Source organism: Equus przewalskii, chromosome 9 (genome assembly GCF_037783145.1).
Source record: "Equus przewalskii isolate Varuska chromosome 9, EquPr2, whole genome shotgun sequence".
Classification (NCBI taxonomy): domain Eukaryota; kingdom Metazoa; phylum Chordata; class Mammalia; order Perissodactyla; family Equidae; genus Equus; species Equus przewalskii.
The window spans coordinates 9,517,210-9,538,313 of record NC_091839.1 but is presented as its reverse complement, the minus strand read 5'-3'; the positions used below and the strand labels follow the sequence as shown (position 1 = coordinate 9,538,313).

The window sequence follows — 21,104 nt, the reverse complement described above, 5'->3', positions numbered from 1 at the left end:
GCGGAGAGCTTGCTTTTATAGAGAAAAAGGGGAAATGGGGAGGGGTCCTTCCACAGGAAAGTCCATTAGGGGAAAGTAACAGTTCACTGAGGCAGCGGCTTCTCACTGGCTGAGCTGCTGCCAGGTGGGGAGAGGAATCTTCCTTTAGTAGTAAAGTAGTTTTACTTCCTGCAGAAGATGCCAGAAGACGCAAGTGTCCATCTCTTCTCTTTGGAGTAAATGACGATATGTGCTAGAACGGGCGAGCGCTCCCTACAGGCCTTCCCGATTCCAATTTAGTTGAGGTTTCTTTCATTAATTTCCACAGACAGCTGTGCTTTCTGTCTTTTTTAGGAAGTTCTTCCCATGTCAAAGTAAAACAAATACTCTCCAGATTTTTTGGTAAAATATTTGTGTTTTTCCACATGTAATTTTTATTAACCTTGGATTAACTTTTTCATATGGGATCCAAATTTGATTTCATTCCTCATGGTCAATTTTTCCAGAACCATTTATTAAATAAACCATCGCTTTCCCTCCAAAATGAAAGACATTTGTGTCTTATTTTAAATCTCTTCAACAATCAGATATACTTTAAGGCATCTATTATATTCTTCTAGTCTATATTTATTCTTGGTAAATATCATACTGTTTGTAATGATATGTATAGATCATTATTTTGTTGTTGAGGTGAAATTCACATAACATAAAACTGACCTTTTTAAAGTGAACAATTCAGTCGCATTTAATATATTCACAGTGTTGTGCAAATACCACCTCTGTCTACCTCCAAAACATTTTTGTCACCACAAAAGGAAACCCCATGCCCCTTAAGCAGCTGCATCCCATTCCCTTTTTTTCCTTGCCACTGGTAATCATCAGTCTGCATTCTGCCTCTGTGGCAACGTTTTTGAGTTTCATAGATGTTGCAGCATCTGTCAGTACTTCATTCCTTTTTATGGCTGAATAATATTCCATTGTATGGCTATACCATGATTTGCTTGCCATTCACTCATTGATTCATTCATTGATGAACATTTGGGCTATTTTCACCTTTTGGCTTTGTGAGTAGTGTTGATATGAACATGTACTTGTTTGAGAACATGATTTCAGTTGTTTTAGATGATATACCTAGGAGTGGAACTGCTAGATGATATGGTAATTCTATGTTTAACATGGTTTTTTTTTTGGTGAGGAAAATTGGCCCTGAGCTAACATCTGTTACCAATCTTCCTCGTTTTGTTTGAGGAAGATTATCCCTGAGCTAACAGCTTTGCCAGTCTTCCTCTATTTTTTGTACATGGGACTCTGCCACAGCATGGCTTGATGAGCGGTGTGTAGGTCTGCGCCCAGAATCCAAACCAGTGAACCCCGGGCCGCCCAAAGTGGAGCACATGAACTTAACCACTACACCACCAGGTCAGCCCCTGTTTAACTTTTTGAGGAACCAATAAACTGTTTTCCCCTTAACCATTTTATATTCCCCTCATCTATGTACAAGAGTTCCAATTTCTCCACATCCTCACCCACACTTGCTGTGTCTGCTGTTTTTATTAAAATTATAGCCATTCTAATGAGTATAAAGTGGTATCTCACTGTGGGTTTTATTTGCGTTTCCCTGATAATTAATGATGGTGGCATCTTTTCATGTGCTTATTGGCCATTTATATATCTTCTTTGGAGAAATGTCTATTCAAGTCCCTTGCTCATTTTTTAATTGGGTTGTATGTGATTTTTGTTGTTGGGTTGTAGGAGTTCTTTGTATCTTAGATATTAATCTTTATCAGATAATTGATTTACAAAGATTTTCTCCGATTCTGTGAGTTGCCTTTTCACTCTTTTGATAGTATCCTTTGACTCACAAATGTTCTTAATTTTGATGAAGTCTAATTTATCTTTTTTTTTTTGCCTGCACTTTTGATATTATATTTAAGAAATCATTGCCAAGTCAAAGGTCAAGATTTTGTGTTATAGCTTTAGCTCTTAGATTTAGGAATCTGATCCATTTTGAGTTAACTTTTGTATATGGTGTAAGGTAAGGGCCCAACTTTATTTTTTTGCATGCGGATATCCAGTTTTCCCAGTGCATTTGTCGGAAAGAGTGTCTTTTCCCCATTGGATTTGGCACCCTGGTCAAAAATCAATTGAGGGGCCGGTCCCCTGGCCGAGTGGTTAAGTTTGTGCACTCCGATTTGGCGGCCCAGGGTTTCTCCAGTTCAGATCCTGGGCGCAGACCTAGCACCGCTCATCTGGCCACGCTGAGGCGGCGTCCCACACAGCACAACCAGAAGGACCCACAACTAGAATATACAACTGTGTACTGGGGGCATTTGGGGAAAAGAAGAAGAAGAAAAACAGGAGATAGGCAACAGATGTTAGCTCAGGTGCCAATCTTTAAAAAAAATCAACTGACTACGTATGTGGGGGTTTATTTCTGAGCTCTCTATTCTGCTACATTGGTCTGTATGTCTGTCTTTATGCCAGCACCACACTGTTTTGATTGTAGCTTTGCAGTTTGAAGTTAGGAAGTCTGAGTTCTCCAATTTTGTTCTTACATTTCAAGATAGTTTTGGCTATTTGGGGTCCCTTGCAATTCCATGAGTTTAAGGACGGATTTTCCTATTTCTGCAAAATTGCCACTGGGATTTTGTTAGAGATTGCCCTGAATCTGTACATCACTTTGGGTCGTGTTATGGGCTAAGTGGTGTCCTCCCAAAATGTGTATGTTGAAGCTCTAACCCCCAGTACCTGAGAACGTGACAGTAGGTGGAGATGAGGCCTTTAAAGAGGTGATTAAGTTAAAATGAGCCCTCCCCTCATTAGGACGGCCCCAATGCAATCTGGCAGGAGTCTCCATAAGGGGAGGAAATTTGGACACACAAAGGGACACTGGGAATGCAACCACACAGAGAAAAGACCATGTGAGGACACAGCGAGAGGGCAGCCATTGGCAAGCCAAGGACGGAGGACTCAGAAACCAAACCCGCCGACACCTCGATCCAGGACTTCTAGCCTCCAGAATTGTGAGAAAATAAATTCCTGCTGTTTACGCCACCTGTCTCTAGTATTTTGTTATGAAAGCCCTAGCAGACCAATACAGGTAGTACTGTCATCTTAACAATGTTAGGTATTCCAATTCATAAACGGTATTTAAATCTCTAATTTCTTTCAGCAAAGTTTTGTTGTATACAAGTCTAGATTTTCAGTATACAAGACTTTCACCTCCTTGTGTAAATTTATTCTTAAATATTTTATTCTTTTCGATGTTGTTGTAAACAGAATTGTTTTTTTAAATTTCCTTTTGAGATTACTCATTGCTAGTGTATAGAAATACAGCTGATTTTTGCATGCCGATTTTGTATACTGCAGCTTTGCTGAATTCGTTGATTAGCTCTCACAGTTTCTTTTGCATGTGGGTTCTACATACAACATGTGTCATCTGCAAACAGACATAAGTTTACTTCTTTCTTTCCAATTTGGATGCCTTCATTTATCTTTTCTTGCCTAATTGCACTGTCTAGAACTTCAAGTACTATGTTAAGCAGAATAGGGCATCCTTGATTGCTCCCGATCCTGGGGGAAGGAGTTCAGTCTTTCACTACTGAGTATGATGTTAGCTATGAAATTTTTACCTATTACCCTTATCGTGTTAAGGAAGTTCCTATCTAATCCTAGTTTACTGAGCGTTTGTATTATAAAAGGATGTTGGGTTTTGTCAAATGCTTTTTCTGCATCAGTTGAGATTGTTATGAGTTTTTTCCTTCATTCTATTAATGTGGTGTATCACTTTGATTGATGTTTGTATGTTGAACTACTTTTACACTCCAAGCATAAATCCCACTTGGCCATGGTGAATAATCCTTTTACTGTGTGCTGAATCTGGTTTGGCAGTGCTCTGTTGAGGATTCTTGCATTTATATTCATGAAGAATATTGGCCTTTAGTTTTCATTCCTTGTGGTGTCTTGTCTGGCTTTGGTATGACGATACAAGGGTAAGAATAAGTTAGGAGATGTTCTCTTCTCTTCAGTTTCTTGGAAGAGTTCGATAAGAATTGGTGATAATTTGTCTTTAAAAGTTTGGTCGAATTCCCCAGTGAAGCCATCTAGTCCCAGGCTTTTCTTTATTGGGACATTTTTAAATTATAGATTCAATTTCCTTTCTTGTTATAGATATATTTAAATTTTTAGTTTTTTTGAGTCAGTTTTGGTAGTTTGTATGTTTCTAGGAATTTTTCCCTTTCATCGATGTTATCCCATTTGTCGGTGTACAATTGTTCATAGTGTTCTCTTATAGTCCTTTTTATTTCTGTAAAATAAGTAGTAAGTACTCCTCACGTTCGTCTCTGATTTAAGTTGAGTCTTCTCTCCTTTGTTCATAGTCTAGTTAAAGTTTTCTCAATTTTGTTGATCTTTTCAAAGAACTAACTTTCATTTTCATTGATTTTCTCTTTTGTTTTCCTATTCTCTATTTCATTTATCTCCACTCTAATATTTAGTATTTCCTTCCTTTTGCTAGTTTTTGGTGTTGTTTGCTCTTTTTCTTCTAGCTCCTTGAGGTAGGCAGTTAGGTTATTGACTCGAGGTCTTCCTTCTCTTTTAATGTAGGTATTTATAATTATGAACTTCCCACTAAGCACTGCTTTGGCTGCATCCCATAAATTTTGGTATGCTATGATTGCATTTTCATTTTTTTCAAAGTATTTTCTAATTTTCCCTTGTGATTTGTTCTTTGACCCATTGGTTGTTTGAGTGTATCATTTAATTTCCACAGATTTATGAATTTTCCACTTTTCCTTCTGCTAATTTCTAGTTTCATTCCATTGTAATCAGAAAGGATACTTTGGAAGATTTCAATATTTTTTATTTTATGAAGACATGTTTCATGGCCTAATATATCATCTGTCCTGGAGAGTGTGTATTCTGCTGTTGTTGGGTAAAGCGTTTTTTACATGTCTGTAGGTCTAACGGGTTTATAGTGTAATCAAGTCCTCTGTTTCCTTATTGATCTTCTCTCTGGTTGTTCTATCCATTATAGAAAGGGAGGTACTGAAGTCTCCAACTATTATTCAGAACTATCTATTCCTCCTTTCAATTATGTCAATTTTTGCTTCATATATTTTGGCATTCTATTTTAGGTGCATTATTATATTATATTATATTATATATATTATACATATGGTATATCTTCTTGTTGGATTGAGCCTTTTATCAATGTATGTCCTTTGTCTCTTACAAGCTTTTTGACTTCAAGTCTATTTTTTCTTGGAATAATATAGCCACCCCAGCTCTTTTTTGGTTACTTTTTGCACAGAATATCTTTCCCCGTCCTTTTACTTTTAATCTTTTGGGTCTATAAATTGATTCTCTTGTGGACAGCACATAGAAGAGGAGGATCATGTTTTTTTAATCCACTCTGCCAATTTCTGCCTTTTAATAGGACACTAACCTATTTACATTTAAAGTAATTACTAATAAGAAGGATTTACTTCTACCATTTAGCTATTTGTTTTCTCTGTTTTATATGTTTTTTTGTTCCACAATTTCTCCATGATTGCTTTTTAAAAAAATCTAGTTGATTATTCATAGTGTACCACTTTCCTTCCTTTATTTCCTTTCTGTATATTTTTTAGTTATTTTCTTAGTGGTTACCTTGGGGATTATGATTAAAATCTGAAAGTTGGGGCCAGCCCGGTGGCACAGCGGTTAAGTTCGCACGTTCCACTTCGGTGGCCTGGGGTTCACCAATTCAGATCCTGGGTGCGGACATGGCACCGCTTGTCAAGCCATGCTGTGGTAGGCGTCCCACAGATAAAGCAGAGGAAGATGGGCACGGATGTTAGCTCAGGGCCAGTCTTCCTCAAAAAAAAAAAAAAAACCCTGAAACTTACAACAACTTAAGTTTGAAAAATGTCAGATTAATTTCAATAGTATACAGACACTCTGCTCCACCCCTCCTCTTTTATATTGTTATCATCACAATTTCATCGTTACATATTGTGTGCTCATTAACATTAATTTATAATTATTGTTTTATGCAACTGCCTGTGAAATAATGTAGGGAAAAGACTTATACCTCAGTTCCTCCTCCCTGCGCCTTGTCCTGGACCCTCACTCAAGGCGGTAACATGGGGCAACTGCAGGCAGGACTCAGGTTGTTTCCAATCTCTCAGGGATCACTGGTCTTTATTACATGGTGTTCAGTGTCTTGAAAACCATTGTTTCATGTATTGTGTCTGTTTGTTTCAGCTATGAGGGTAAATCCAGTCCCTGTTCCTCCATCTTGGCCAGAAATGGAGATGGCGATATTTAAAACAGACATTGACTTGGCTGATGCAGGATTATGATGGGGACCATGAGGTGATTTGAAGGAATCCTGGTGCTGGTGTGCAGAATTTCTCAACTCTTGTGGGAACATCCTTGGCCAGCAGACTTTGCACACATGGATGCTGCCAGCTCTGGTTGCTACTGTCAGGTTTTCCTATCATTAAGAGCTGACTACTCTTTGATATTTTCTGGAAATGTTACCGAACCTGAAGTGAGTTCGCTCACCCGTTGCGCAGCAAGCCAATCTCTGACACCGGGTGTGGTGGAAGAAAGTAGGAATTTTATTTTTGCACAGCGCTGAGCAAGGAGAGAGGGCAGCTAACGCTGAAATCCCAAGCTCCCGGAAAAGCTAAAAGGAAGGGTTTTTATTTGGGGTTTTAGGTAGGGGAGGGGGAGCATATGGCCTTGCTGGTCAGAGCTTTCCCACCAGCCTGTGTTTGGCCTTGAGACACTTGCAGAGAGGAGGGAGCTCATGACCTTGCTGGTCAGCAGCTTTCCCACCAGCCTGTATCTCTTTGCGGGAGGAGATAGTCCAGGTGCTTGTCCTTGACGGTGTCTGTCTCCATGGAGGATAGCGGATTCTGGAGCCAGGAAGCCAGGGAGTAAGCAGGGAATGAGTGTTTTGGTTTTAACCCCATATATGCTGGGTTTAATGTGGGGAAGCTGATATCAGGGTCGATATCAGAAAAGGCTGCTAGCCAAAATCAGGTCCAAAAGTTCCCTCTGTAGTGGGAAAAGATTCATACAGACTTGTGTTATTCCCAGGAACATTCATTGAATGGAAGTGTACCTCCCAACGCGGGGACTCGCATCTTCTCAATCACTCGTTTATGTCAAACTTTACCACCTTTCAGCAAGATTGTACACTTTTCTTAAGTCCTGTTCTTCTCCAGACAGATTTATTCCTAGGTGTTTTGTAGTTTGTGTGGCTATCAGGAATTGGACAAATTGTATTTTTTCATCTTGAACTTTTAGTTCTAGTACCAAGAAAAGCTATTGATTTTGTACAGTCCTATATACAGAAACCTTTTCAAATGGTCTTAATTCACTTAGGTTTCTTTTCTTACAGGAGTCATTCAGATGTCTTCGGTACACAACATTTCTTCTGAATATACAGTAGCCCCCCTTATCCATGGTTTGGCTTTCTGTGGTTTAGTTGCCTGTGGTCAACTGCAGTCTGAAAATATTAAGTGGAAAATTCCAGAAATAAACAATTCATCAGTTTTCAATTGAGTGCTGTTCTGAGTAGCATGATGAAATCCCGCCCCAGCCCACTCTGTCCCATGCAGACGTGAATCACCCCTTTGTCCAGCGTGTCCACACTGTATCTGCTGCCCATCCGTTAGTCAGTCAGTAGCCAAGTCAGTTATCAGATTGATTGACTGTCGCAGTATCACAGTGCTGGTGTTCAAGTAACCCTTATTTTACTTAGTAACGGCCCCAAAGCTCAAGAGTAGTGTTGCTGGCAATTCGGATATGCCAAAGAGAAGCTGTAAAGGGCTTCCTTTAAATAAAAAGGTGGAAGTTCTTGACTTAATAAGGAAAGAAAAAAATTCAAATGGTGAGGTTGCTAAGACCTACAGTGAGAACAAATTTTCTGTTTATGAAATTGTGAAGGAAAAAACGTTGTGCTAGTTTTGTTGTTGCACCTCAAATATGTATCTTTAGGAAAAAACATAGTACATATAGGGTTTGGTAATATCTGTGCTTTCAGGCATCCACTGGGGGTCTTGGAACATATCCCTGATGGGGGGCTACTGTAGAGATAATTTTTGCCTTTTCTTTTCTAACGTGTAGAGTTATTCTTTTTCTTGTCTTGTTACATTAGCTAAAAACCTCCACACACAGTGTTGAAACAGTGGCAAGAGGAGTCATTCCTGTTTTGTTCCTGATCTTAATGAAAATGGCTCCGGCATTTAACTACCACAGGTCACACGCCATCTGTCTTTGGTAATCAGGCCATTTGATAATCATGTTCAGTTTCCTTCTATTTCTATTTGACTTGGAATTTAGGTAAGGAACGGGTGTTGAATTTTAGAAAAAGCCCGTCCAAGCACCTGTTTATGTAATCACACGTGTCTGTCACCTGAGCCTCTGTTTCTTCATCTGTGAAGTGGGGATAATGAGAGCCCTTTCCTGATAAAACATCATAGGGATTACCGGACAATCCAAGGAAAGGGCTCTGCTGTGGACTGAATGTCGCGTCCCCACCAAATGTATGTGTTGAAACCTAACCCTCGATGTGATGGCTTTAGGAGGCGGGGCCTTTGGGAGGTGATTAGGTCATGAGGGTGGAGCCATCATAATTGAGATTGATGCTCTTATAAGAGAGACCGCAGAGCCCTACCTCACCCCTTCCACCACGTGAGGAGGCAGCCAAAAGACGACTGTCTATGAACCAGGAAGCAGGTCCTCACCAGATGCCGAATCTGCCAGCACCTCGATCTCAGATTTCCCGTCTCCATACCGTGAGAAATAAATTTCTGTTATTTGTAAGCCCCCAGTCTACGGTACTCTGTTACAGCAGCCTAAACAGATGAAGCTAGGTCGAACCGGGATATTCCCTCATCGCGTTCTCCTTAATTGCATCAATGCAATTGGTTTTGTTGGCAGACAAGTCTCTACTTCCGACCACTGTGCCATACTGCTTGACCATCCCCGGCCTCCCTCCTGAACCCCAGGTCCCAGGTGCCCGCAGCCTCCTGCATGGCCTCCTCTAGAAATCTCTCAGGTCTCCCACACGCACCAGGACACCAATCGGCCTCAGTATCTCCCCCAAACCTGCTCCTTCTCCCTGCACCTTATCTCAGGGACAGCCTCTTTGTCCCCTGGTCTCCAGGACAGATCCCTGGGCCTTTTCCTAAATGCCTCCCTCACTCCCACTCCCTCCGTGGCCCACCAGCCCCACAGCCTGTCCCCTAGGCCTCCCAAGCATCTCTCCCACCTGCCCCCTCCTCTCCTCCCTCCACCAGGCTTTGGTCCAGCTCACCCTCTTGTGCGCAGGTCCCTGGCCTACTGCCTTCCTGGGATCTCTGCCTCCAGCCCTGAGCTGTCCTCCACAGGGCTGCCAGGAGCATCTTTCTACATCAGACTGCGGTCCTTCGGGTTCTCGCCTCTGCTAAGCTCCATAATGTGACCTCAGTGGCCTTGCCTGCTCTGGAGCTGTGCTGTCTCATCATGGACAAGCTGACCCAGCTGTCTGCCCTGGTGTCCCCTCACAGCATGTGTCCCCTGGGCCTGTACTCCTGGAGCAGAGGAGTGGAGGGGGATGGTGAGACAACCTCCATAGTCAGTCCGCCCAGGCCCTTTGGGGAGGGGCTGGAGTTGAGCCTATTCAGTGAATGGGGAGTGGAGTCCAAAGGCGCATTTGCTTTTTGCCTTTCAGTCTCCTTTTCCCATTCCTGAGAGCACATTTTCCTTATAAGAACTGCCCTTCCACACACACAAGCAAGAGACGAGGGTGGGACGGGCTACCCGCAGCTCCAGGGGTGGGCTCTGAGTGGCTTAAACCAATCAAAGGCTGATCCCTCAAGCACAGCGAGTGGTGAAGTGGTGACCCAGCCCCATCCAGTCAGAGACACTGTCAGGGCTTCGGCCTGGGAATGTTGGCCTCCAGCCCCTTCTTCCTCTGGACAATAAGACTTGTAGATGTGCAGCTTCAAACCGCGACGGGGGCTGGCCTGAGGTCAGAGACCACACTCAGAGGAGGGCAGAGCAGGGAAAGCTACAGGGAAATGGTCCCAGAATCCTCTGGACATCAAGGACTTCTGGATCAAACTGTAGCTGAAGCCTATATTAACCAAGCCCATAAATTACCATTTCCAGGTGGACTACGAAACTTTTGCTACTGGCAACTAAAACAAAAATCCTAACCTCTCCAGAGTCCCTTCCTTAAGCTAGACACTAGATAGGTGTTGACATTCAAAATATTTAATGACTCGTTCTAAACCTGCGTCCAAACAACCAGAACAGACTGCTGGCCATGGCAATGGGCCTGGGTCATGGAGGACCTGCTGGACTGTAGGGAGGGTGGGGGCACTGGGGAGGGGCTGATTGGCAGGCACACAGAGAAGCCACTACTCACCAGCCGGCACAGAGGATTTGAGATTTTAGTGGCCCCTGTGGCTGTGTGGACAGTCAAACAAACCGAACAGGAACACTTACAAGGCCCCCCAGATGGTCCTGAAATGAGGCTTTATTAGGGTCTGAATGAGAAATGAAAATTCAAGCAAAACAGAAAGAAAGGCCTGGGACGGGTGACAGGCTGCATTTCCAAGCTGGCCCAGGATGTGAGGGCTGAGGCGGGGGGGCAGGGTCGGGGCAGCCAAGGGGCTCAGGCCGGCGACTTCTTCTACAAGGTCTACTCAGGTTTGGCCGTTTTCTCCTCGGCCATCTTGGAGATGATCCTGGAGCTGATCCTCGAGCCGATCCTGGATCTGGTCCGAGAGGCGCTGCTGAAGATCATGGAAGAGGAGGTGGAGGAGTAGTAGGACTCTGAGGCGATGAGGTTGTTGATCTTCCAGCGGAGGATGTTGCAGGCCTTCATCATAACAGGCAGCAGGAGGCAGAAGATTAAGTAGAGGACCACCAGGCCCAAAAAGATGCTGGCCGACACCTGGAGGCACCGCACAGCAGGTGTGGGTGGGTGGGCAGCCCGGGGCCCCATCCACCCCACAGGGCAGCTCGCGACAGCCACTCACCACGAGGATGAAGAGCGCCTGCGTGGCACTGAGTGGGAGGCCGTGGATGTGCAACAGGAAGGTGAGCTGGTAGTCACAGTATGTGCTCTTGTCCACACCTCTGGCGGGGATGGGGTGCAGGATTGGGGGAAGATCGGCCACCCCACAGGAGGCCCCCGACCCCACCTGGGCCCCATGCCTGGCTCACCTATTGCTCACCAACACCTTGAAGAAGAATTCGGGGGCGAAGATGCTATGGGGAATGGTGTCATGGCATGGGGAGTTCTCCAGACACAGCCACCTGGCGGCACAAGTTCAGGCACTTGTGGGACAAACCTTGCCTGGCACGTGCCAACTGCCGATTTCTCCCTCCAACCCAGAACTCTGGCGAGCCCCCATGAGGCATAATCTCACACCGTAGGGGTCAGGGCCGGGATGAGGGGGCACCGGCAGAGGGGTCGGGACCAGGATGGCAGATACAGGCAGAGGGGTCAGGGTGAAAATAGGGAAAGCACAGGAGGACGTGGGAGTCCCCTGGCCCATCCAGAACAGTCAGAAAAGTCCTCCTGGATGAAGGGGCATCCGAACCAAGGTCTGAAGAGAGTCAGAGGGCCCAGCACTGTGCACACAGGGTCCAGCTTGGTAAAGGTCAGTCCCATTTGAGGAACACAAGGCGGTCAGCGTGGCTTGAGGACGGAGGCAGAAGGGATTGTGGGCAGGTGGGGGTAAGGTGGCCTGCAGCCAGGCCATGCACTCACTCGATGCCCAAGCTCTGGTGGGACAAGATGTTGAAGGCCGGGTCCTCGGTGGTCGTTGCGTTCCTCGTGGTCCAGATGAGGCTGTCGGTCCTGTGCGGGACCGCGGGACCTCAGTGCGGGCGGGGCGGGGCGGGGCGGGCCTCGGCCGCGGGCCCAGAGCGAGGCCAGCCGGTGAGCAGGGGAAGGAGGGGCGGAGCCCTTGGCGGGCGGGGCCTCGCGGCGTGGGCGGGGCCAGAGTCTGCGGGACCCTAGGAGCTGGCGCTGTGGGCGGGGCTTGCAGCAAGGGCGAGGTCTGTGGCGGGAAGCGGGAGGGGTCTGCGGGAGAGGAAGGCCGATGGGGGGTGGGGGCCAGGGCCCACAGGGATTACTTGTCTAGGGGGCTGTTGTAACGGTAGATGTCCTCCTCGCTGTATTCCTTGATGGTGTCCAGGGTGGGCCCGCCGCCCACCACCTTCAGCACGTAGCTGCGGGGAGCAGAGGTGCGCAGGGACTGGCCTCGGTGTCCTGAGTCCCGCATTACCTCTACCACCTACCCCCCTTATTGCCCCGCCCACTCCAGCCACCCCACTCCCGTCAGCCGCTGGCTTGGCCACGCCTTTACCTGCCCTGAAAACTGCCAGAATCTCCCGTCACCAAATCTTGGATCAAGAAGAAGGGGTAGAAGACTGTGGAGTCGGAGAGGGTTGAAGCCAGGAGGAGAAGAAATTAGCTGGGCCCGAGAGGCGGAGGAAGGAGAGGGGAGGAAGGAGAGATGCGAGGACCAAGAGGAAGAGCAGAGGCGAGGTGAGCGGGCAGGGAGGGCCAAGTGGTGGGGGCAGAGGAGCGCGAACAGCCGGACACGCACTATCGCGGAAGAGGAAGCAGGGCATCTCGCGGTCCACGTGCACGCAGTCGAAGTAGTGTTTGTTCTGCTGGCGGTTGTACTGCAGCGTGTAGGTGATGTCGAAGGCCAGGCGCTTGCCCGGGGGGCAGCCGATGAACATTGGCACCATCAGGTTACCCTGAGTTGGGGGAGAAGAGCCTCGCGCTGGACACCCCCTCCCACACCCCTCCTCCCACATCCCCCACCACTACTGCCAGGCTCACCCTCACCAGGAGGGGTGTGGTCACTATTATCATTAGAGCAATAGCTTCTCTCACTGTGCACAAGGCACTGGGTGATGTCCAGATGCTTTACATATTCAAATTCATTTAATCCTCATAACAGCCTTGTGTGGTAAAGACTACTAATATCTCCGTCTTAGAGATGGCAAAAGTGAGGCACAGAGAGGTCAAGCCACTAATTAATGATCGAAAGCCACACAGCTGGTAGGTGGCAGAGCTGGGATTGGAGCTGAGACAGGTTGGCTCGAGCTGCGTCCAGAGTAAGACAGAAACAAAACCACTGACACCTGCACCTGTGGAAAAGGCAACTCCTAGGCGGGCTTCATGGGGCCGAAATTGGGCCCGAATTCTCAAACAATAGACCCAGGGAGTGTGGGCTCTATGAGGGAGGGAGAGGCCAGGATGGGGGTCAGGGTCAGGGAGCCCCATGACACTGCCTTCAGAGGGAAGGGCCCCTGGCTCATTTCGGCGGGAGGGCCCAAGGGTTTCACCCGATCGCCAGAGGGACATGGGCATCCAGAGACGGGCCTGGGCCTGACAGCAACTGTGGAAAGGGGTTGGTGGCCATAGATTAAACACTTCCCAGGCTAGGCCTGGGCCAAAGACTTTACCCGGAGGCCACTTGCTCACTGAGAGGTCTAAGGGACGTCTCGGATTCAATCTGACCACAACCCATCTCATTCTTGGCACCTCATCGTTCCATGTTCAGGATACAAGCCTTGGCCTGATCCCGGAAACCTCGCCCTCTCCCCTCACATCCAATCCCTCCAGATATCCTGTCATCTCTGAACTTCAGCACAGAGCCATTCTCTCACTCAGCTCCTCAACGCCTCCGCCCCACCCTTGCTCCCTGCCTGGTCTTCCTGCTGCCCCCGCCCCTCCCAGTCTGTCCCCCAGGTGCAGCCAGAGGGTCCCTGTGAGCACCCGAGCCGCTCCTCTGCTCAGAGCCCTCTCGGGGTACCATCTCACTCACCGCAGCCCCCCTGGGCCTCAGTGATCTGCCCACCGTCGCAACTGTGACCTCGTCTCTCTCCCCTTTCCTCCTTTCTCGCCTTGATCCAGCCACACTTGCTCCTGGCTGTTCCTTTAGTCTGACACAGGAAACATCCTCCTGCCTCCAGGCCTTCCCACCACCCGTCCCTCTCGGCTGTGCCTTTCCACACAGAACGCCGGGGCTCGCTTCCTCCTCTCTTTCAAGTCTTTGCTCACTTTCCCTGGGCCAGGCCTTCCCTGAACCATCCCATGGAGAATGCTCGCCTCCCCCCTGCCCCTTGCTGCTTACTTTTCTCCTAGCTCTCATCATCTCTTAACATACAGCACCTTGTATTTCTCCTGCTCATTGCCTGACTCTCTGTTGTGGGTTGACCTAATTTGGAACAGGGTCTTTACAGACGTCATCAAGTTAAGAGAAGGTCATGCTGCATCAGAGTGGGCCCTAATCCAAGGACTCGTGTCATTACGGGAAGAGGGACATTTGGACACAGACACACAGAGAGAACGCCTTGGGAAGATGAGGGCAGAGATTGGAGTGACACTTCTCCAAGAAGAGGACTGGCAACCAGCAGAAGCGAGGAGAGGCATGGAACAGATTCTCCCTCAGAACCTCGGCCTTCTGGCCGCCAGAACTGGATGAGAAGAAATTCCAGTCTGCAGTATTTCCTTATGGCAGCCTTAAGAAATCAATGCCCCCCCCCCCCCCCCCCCCCCCCCGGCCAGAACATCAGCTTCATGGGGACAGAGATTTTGTCTGTTTCGGTCACCCTCCTAACTCCAGCACCTAAAACAATGCTGGCGTGTGGGAGGCACTCAGTAAGCATTGGTGGGACGAATGACTAAGCTTTGGGGCAGGGGGCAGGGCGTGATATCTGTTCCTGCTTGATGCGTGAGACCCCAGCCCCAGCCCCCTTCCCCCTGTAGGCCCGCCTCTGGGGCTGGCCTGCTGAGAGACACTCCGAGCCTTTATTCACCTAAGCAAGTTTGATTGAGGACCTACTGGATGTAAATTCATTTCTTCCCTCCTTCATGCACCCTATTTACAGATTGAGAACCCACTGCTTATCAGTGAGTTCCAGCTTCCAGTTTTTCCAGGATGGGGAGCCAGAGAGGCGCCAAGCCTTCCAAATACACATGCCTCTTGATCTGTAATGCGGGGGTGAGGGGAGAGAGGAGAATCTGAAAGGCCCCAGCCTGAGCATACAAAGGAAGCGCAGCTCAGACTACATCCTACCTTCAGCCCCTCCGTTTCTTTGTCTGTCTAGAAGCAAACATCATTGCCTTTTTTAAACTTAATTTTAGATGGGCAATATGGTCACACGGTTAGTCCCAGATAGTCATTGCCCCGGCAGGGAAGGACCAGGAGGAACATACAAGCTTGTGTGCAATCTACACAACCAGTAAGGCGGCCCTTTCTGGAAACAGGAATGGATGAAAGGCGGGAGTGGATGGGTGGGTGAATGAAGGAGGAAAACGAAGGAGAGGGAAGAAATTATGAACGCGGTAGGATGCCCCCGGGGAGCACTCGGAACCAGCCCTGTTGAGACTCGCCCCAACCCCCACCCTCCTGCACAGGGCCCAGTACCCCAAGGTCCAATACTTGCATGCGCGGCCCCTGGTACGTGTTCTGGAAGCAGTGTCCGGCCGAGCCCACCACCTGTGGGTAGGAGCAGGTGATGACCGCGGCCCCCTGGGCCCGCTCTCTCCCCTCATCCCGCCTACCTCCCTCCAGGCTCGGGGGCGCACCTTAATGAGCATGGAGGTCTTCATGAGATGGTGTCCACTAATGCCCTGGTCAAAGCAAGCCTTCTTATCACTGAGGGTAACCTGGGGGTGGGGGCCGAAAGGAAGGGGTCAGCAGGCTTGCGGGAGCACCCAGGGACGGCTGACCGCGGGCTTCTCAGGGTCCGCTGCCCCCCCTTGGCACCCCCGCCCCGCCTGGTCTTACCCAGAAAAGCACCGAGTTGCGATTGATGAGGAGCTCCTGCCAGACCACGGCCTCAATGCAGTGCGGGTGGGCCAGCACCAGGCCCAGATCCAACCGGCTCCTCAGGTAGAAGGAGAAGCCTGCCGGGGCCAGAGGGAGGGGTCAGGGCCTAGCGCCCGGCCCACAGAAGCCCCGCCCCTCGGATGGGGCCCAGGCGCCCGCCCCCGCCCCCGCCGTCGCCCCGTCCGCCCGTCGGGCTCCGCGCAGGCCCCGCCCACAGACCGCTCTGGGCCTCCGACTTGAACGAGTGCCCGCGGACGCTCAGGAAGATGGAGAAGCGGTAGCTGGCGCCCTTGTCCAGGAAGATGCGCTCGGGCAGCTCGTGCTCGGCCTTGAGGTCGTAGATCTTTTCGTAGCTGGCCATGTCAATGTGCACGTTACCCGCGCTCTGCCAGTTGCTCGCCAGGTAGAAGTAGTAATGCTGGGGGATGGGACGAGGAGCAAAGTCAGCGTCCGCAGAGGGGCACGGAGAGGGGTGTCCGGGCCGCCCCTCCCCGCCTCCCCGCCCTCTCCACGCACGTGGTCCTGTTTCTTGTTCTTCCACCAGCGCCAGGTCGGGTCGTGCACCGGGTCCGCATATGGCTGCAGGGACCGCCGGCACCGTGAGGGGGGCGGGGCGGGTGAGTCCCCAAGCAGGTGGCATTCCCAGCCCCCTTCCTGGCCTCAGTCCCAGCCCCTAACCCAAAGCAAAAGGTGCATACCCCGGCCTGTCCCCAAGCCCCGCTTTCAGCCCAACACCACATCCTGAAAGCCATGCTTCAAAGCCCGGCTCATAGTCCTCAGCCGGCCCCCACTCAGCCTCAGACTCTCCAAGGCAGCGCCGCTCTGTTCCACCCTCCGCGCCCGTTCTTCCAGCCACGCGGGCTTTCCAAGCCTCCTCCATCCCGTCTCGACCGGCCCCGGCCCCACGGGCCGCCGGACGCCCACCTTGTAGTACTTGGAGTGCAGCCAGAGCAGGTAGTAGACGAGGCCCTGATAGACGGCGAGCGAGTTCCTGGTGTGGAAGCCCGAGGCCTCCAGCACGCGCGGCGGCCGCGCGCGGTAGCGCTCCTGGCGCGTGTAGATCTGCGGGTTGGGCAGGTCCCGCAGGCGCATCACCGTGAAGGGGCAGAGGTTGCTGAAGGAGAGCGTCAGGTGGCCCCTGGCGGCGGCAGGGGGACGCAGCTGATTGTTCCGCGCTCGCAGGCCCCTTTCTCCCCTCTGCGCTGCGGGGGCCCCACATCTGATTCAGCCCTGCCTTCCTCCTCGGCCTCAGTCCTGGTGCCCTGGACCTCATCCCAGATGCCCCTGGCCCCAGGGCACTCAAGCTCCTAAGCGGCCTTTCACTCCCCCCGCCCCCTAAATGCCTCCCCGGACTCTCTGCAGGTGACCAGAAGGATCATCACCGAACACAGTAAAATCTGACCATGGAGTCCCTCCCCTTAGTCCCATCATGGCTCCCCAGGCCCCTCAGGATGAAGTTCAAGTTCCTCCCTCTGACCCCAGGCTCACCTGGTCCACCCTGCCATCACAACTGCACTCTACCGGCACTGTCTTTTCTCTCAGTTCTTGAACACCCAATCTCCTTTGCTCCTCTGGGCCTTTGCACATGTGGTTCCCCCGTCTGGAACACCCTTCTCCATCTTACCCCCTGGCCACTTCCTCCTTACCCTTCCGGTCACAGAAGTGCTCATGCACCTCTTCCTCCTGGAAGCCCTCCCTGATGCGCCCTTCACCCAGGTTGGGCCAGGCCCCTGCTTTGAGCTTCCATAAGCCCTGAGCTCCCCCATCACAGCCCGGAGGTTGTCACTAGGGATGGCTCAGCTCCCCACCACCCCCACCCCTGGAGCAGAGCAGTGCCCAGGGCTCTCTGACTACTGCCGTGGTCCAGCATCTTCTCACCCCTGCCGCTCCAAGATGTAGCGGTTGCCCAGCTGCTGGTACATCAGAAGCTGCTCCACGGGCACCAGCCTCTTGACGAGCCGGCCCTGCTGGTCGTTTATAAGGTACACCAGCTGCAGCGGGAACGCAGGGCCAGGTGAGCTGCAGTCAGCTTCCTGCAGCCCCCCCCGCCCCGGTGTCTCCCCACGGCCCCCGCCGAGCACCTGGTACAGTTTGCTGTCTTCGTAGAAGAGAGTGACCATGGTCTCATTGGGGGCGTGGAGAGAGGACTGATGCATCCGCTGCAGGCTGACGTACACCTCCCAGCCCTCGGACGGGAACAGCTTGTACACCCGGTGGCTGCCTTCCAGGAGGTACCAGATCTGGGGGTGACAGCCAGCTGTGTGTGTGAGGGCACGGGGACCGCGGACCCCACCTCTGCCTCTCAGCTGGAACCAGGTGAGCTCACGTACCTTCTCCCTCCTTGCCAGAACCCAAGCTCCCCCGAGCCCAGCCCTCACTCGCCAGGATACGTGTCTTCCGGGTTTTGGTCTGCTTGAGTTCCGAGGACTTGCCACTTAAGCATTCCTAATCCTGGCCCCTAACGCCCGGGGTTCCTAGGGCTCAGCCCTCTTCTTCCTTCTCACTCTCTGCCCACTGCAGGGTCTCGCCATCCCCTCGGCCTCAGTTTCCCACCACTGCACTGATGCCCACCCCTTTAGGCCCCCAATGCATTTGACTCTAGACCTGGCCTCCTCCTCAGGCTCAGCCTTTAGGATGTCCCCGCTCCATGTGGCCTCCTCTATGACGCCCTCCCTGATGCCCACACGCCCAGCCTGGATCAGGCCCTCCTCTGAACTTCCATGGGCGCTGTTCTCCCCACTGTGGCCCTGACCACTCTGAGCTGTCACTGTCTGGGAAGGAGTCTGTCTTCCCGATGGACTGTGGCCCTGTGAGGGCAGGGCCCAGGGCTGACTCAGTCACCACTGTGTCCCCAGCACTGCGGCAGGCATACAGTAAGTGCTCAATATTTATGAAATGAACAAGCACAGGATGAATGAAAGAGGGCCCCCTCGGGAAATCGGGTGATAACTCTGAGCACAGGTCTGTCACGCCGCTGAGTGGCTTTGGAAAAGACACTGATCCTGTGAGTTCCAGGGTATAAATGGAGCTTCGGCTGCCCTAACCCGGGGTCCCTGAGGGTGTTCCCTCCCCTGGGCCCCTCTACCCTGACAGGGGAGAAGGGAGACTCCCGGGGTTTGGGGGTACGCAGAGAAGAAGTGGGGAGAGGGACAGGGCAGCCCACCTCCTCGGTCTCGGTGACAATCGCCATCTCCCCTCGGAAGGAGTTGACCAGGTACTTGATAGACAGCTCCTTGGGGAAGTCCAGCAGGTAGATGAAGTTTTCGTTGTCATAGCTGCAGGGCAGAGAGGGGAGCTGGGGGCGCCCAGGCCAGGCCCCCAGAGGGCATCTGCTCCCCCCACTCCAGGCCTCGCCGGAGGCAGGAACCGTGCACTCAGTTCTTCACTAGCCTTGTGAGAACATGTACGGGACGCCCCCCACTCCAAACCCTCCGGGCGGCCTGCCCATCTGCAAGCAGGAGCATTCGGCCAACCACCTATGGAGCTGGCTCTGGGCCCCTAGGTTCCTGAGGGGTGACAGGGATCCCAGCCTCTCTGCAGACAGTGCCCCGCCATTGCTCACTTAGGCTGCGTCCTCACAAGGGGGCTGCCACAGTTTTCAAAATCAGCTTCCCCTATCCTAGTCCTGGCCACCCCAGCAGCACTTCCCCCATCACAGTCCTGACAACTTCTGGACTCAGGCAGCCTCTAAAAACTCGGGGACTTCAGCCCCCGCCCCCCCCCCCCCCACTCTGCAATGGGGCTGGGGAGGCAGACCACGCCCCGACCCGTACCTCTGCAGGAGGAAGTTGCCCCAGATGAACAGCATGTGGTTGTATGGGTTGTAGGACATGCCCTTGGGCACCATAGGGAAGTTGGTGTAAGACTCTGTTCCTAGGATCATCAGGAACTCCAGGCCTCGGGCTGGCCGGGCAGAGGCAGAGGGGACACAGCAGTGAGGAGGGGCCACCTGGGCCCTTTCTCACCCCACCCACCTCTGAGACCCCCTTGCCTTCCCCTCCTACCGTCAGGGATGAATTCCGGGATGGTGTAGAGGATGGCCAGGTAATCACTGACTATGGGTGGGGAGAAGACAGCAAAATCTCCTGAGGCCCTGAGCTTCCAAAACCTGAAACTGGGCAAGCCACGAGGTTCCCAACTCTCTAAAAAACCCTCCAATGGCTTCCCACTGGGGTCTGTTAGCCCTTAGAGTTTCTGTGTGTGAATTATATCCTCTGAGAGGATAGAGGCTTGGTGGTAGGGCACAGGACTTGCTTCCTCTGATTCCTTGGCTGGGGAGTGCAGTGCACAGCCTCTACAACTGTACGTGGCAGCCCTGTTCTCACTTCAGGTAAAATCAAATCAAATCTCCTTATTGTGAGCCACAAAGCCCTTCCAGATCTGGCTTCTGCTCACCTCTCCAATCTCGCTCCTTCCTCCCTCCCCCTCTGTTCTGGTCACATGGACTTCCTCTCAGTTTCTCCAGCCCACCAAGCCTGTTTTCCACCACTACTCCTTACCCAGGAGTGACATGAGCAACAGTTCCTCCCACTGTCTGCTGGGCGCAGACCCCACAGGATGGACACGCAGTTCACATCCTGGACTCCCACCCCTTGGCGCTCAGCCCCTCATGGTGCCCCAATTACCCAGGTCGTAGCTGACCACCTGGAAACGCTTCCCGGCGGCAGGGTCTTCGATCTCCACCAGCAGCAGCAGGCGGTGGTGGTCCTCCATGTATATGGCCCAGGTTATGGAGCAGTTGACAACTGGACGGGGAAGAGGGCGGTCCGGAGATGTCCTCGGACCCCGCCCCTCTCCACCGTCTCTGTGACTGCCAAGTCTGCCCCTGTAACGCTCCACCCCTCCCAAGACACTGCCATCCTTTCCCGTCACCTCTCCCCGCTTGCCCTGCTCTCCCACCTGCTCGAACGCCCACCCGCCGGCCACAGACCCCTCTGGGAGACGGGTACCTTGTATCCCTTGGCACACGGACTGCTTCCTGGGCAGCAACTCGAAGGACACGCGGCCATCTGGGGAGCAGGGCAGGTCCACACTCAGGCCCTTCCCAGCCCGTCTGGCACCCCCTGCGCCCCGCCAGCTATCCCACTGTCCAGGGTGGAACACTGGGGCCTCCCTGCCGGCTTAGTCCCTGGGATGCCAGGGAGCAGGTCCCACCCCCTGGCTTGTCAGTCACTCACATCTAGCCTATCAGAGTCTGTCTGTCTCCGCTCAGGTCTGGGCACGTGACCCACAATGGGCCAATCAGAGTGCACCCTGGGATTCCTGCTAGAGTTAATG

At 51.5% G+C, this 21,104-nt stretch overlaps 1 protein-coding gene across 50 annotated transcripts in view; it reads right to left on the bottom strand.

The window, feature by feature from the left end:
- Positions 1-10,480: 10,480 nt before the first annotated feature.
- The window catches only part of CATSPERG (cation channel sperm associated auxiliary subunit gamma), a 28,869-nt gene continuing 18,245 nt past the window's right edge, over positions 10,481-21,104 (bottom strand). For 17 of the 50 annotated variants that reach the window (XM_070557672.1, XM_070557668.1, XM_070557674.1 and 14 more), the window contains 20 exons: positions 20,777-20,836; positions 20,453-20,572; positions 19,832-19,882; positions 19,601-19,730; positions 18,991-19,102; positions 17,909-18,067; positions 17,706-17,818; positions 16,752-16,965; positions 16,344-16,406; positions 16,047-16,245; positions 15,786-15,904; positions 15,584-15,664; positions 15,438-15,494; positions 12,585-12,741; positions 12,342-12,405; positions 12,109-12,204; positions 11,741-11,830; positions 11,191-11,283; positions 11,004-11,103; positions 10,481-10,918 (listed from right to left, as the gene is read on the bottom strand). In XM_070557672.1, coding sequence (XP_070413773.1) covers positions 10,664-10,918; positions 11,004-11,103; positions 11,191-11,283; positions 11,741-11,830; positions 12,109-12,204; positions 12,342-12,405; positions 12,585-12,741; positions 15,438-15,494; positions 15,584-15,664; positions 15,786-15,904; positions 16,047-16,245; positions 16,344-16,406; positions 16,752-16,965; positions 17,706-17,818; positions 17,909-18,067; positions 18,991-19,102; positions 19,601-19,730; positions 19,832-19,882; positions 20,453-20,572; positions 20,777-20,836 — 2,333 coding nt within the window. In that variant the 3' untranslated portion in view covers positions 10,481-10,663. The remainder of the gene's footprint in view (positions 10,919-11,003; positions 11,104-11,190; positions 11,284-11,740; positions 11,831-12,108; positions 12,205-12,341; positions 12,406-12,584; positions 12,742-15,437; positions 15,495-15,583; positions 15,665-15,785; positions 15,905-16,046; positions 16,246-16,343; positions 16,407-16,751; positions 16,966-17,705; positions 17,819-17,908; positions 18,068-18,990; positions 19,103-19,600; positions 19,731-19,831; positions 19,883-20,452; positions 20,573-20,776; positions 20,837-21,104) is intronic. The other 33 variants (XM_070557677.1, XM_070557671.1, XM_070557684.1 and 30 more) reach the window with 19 other exon arrangements.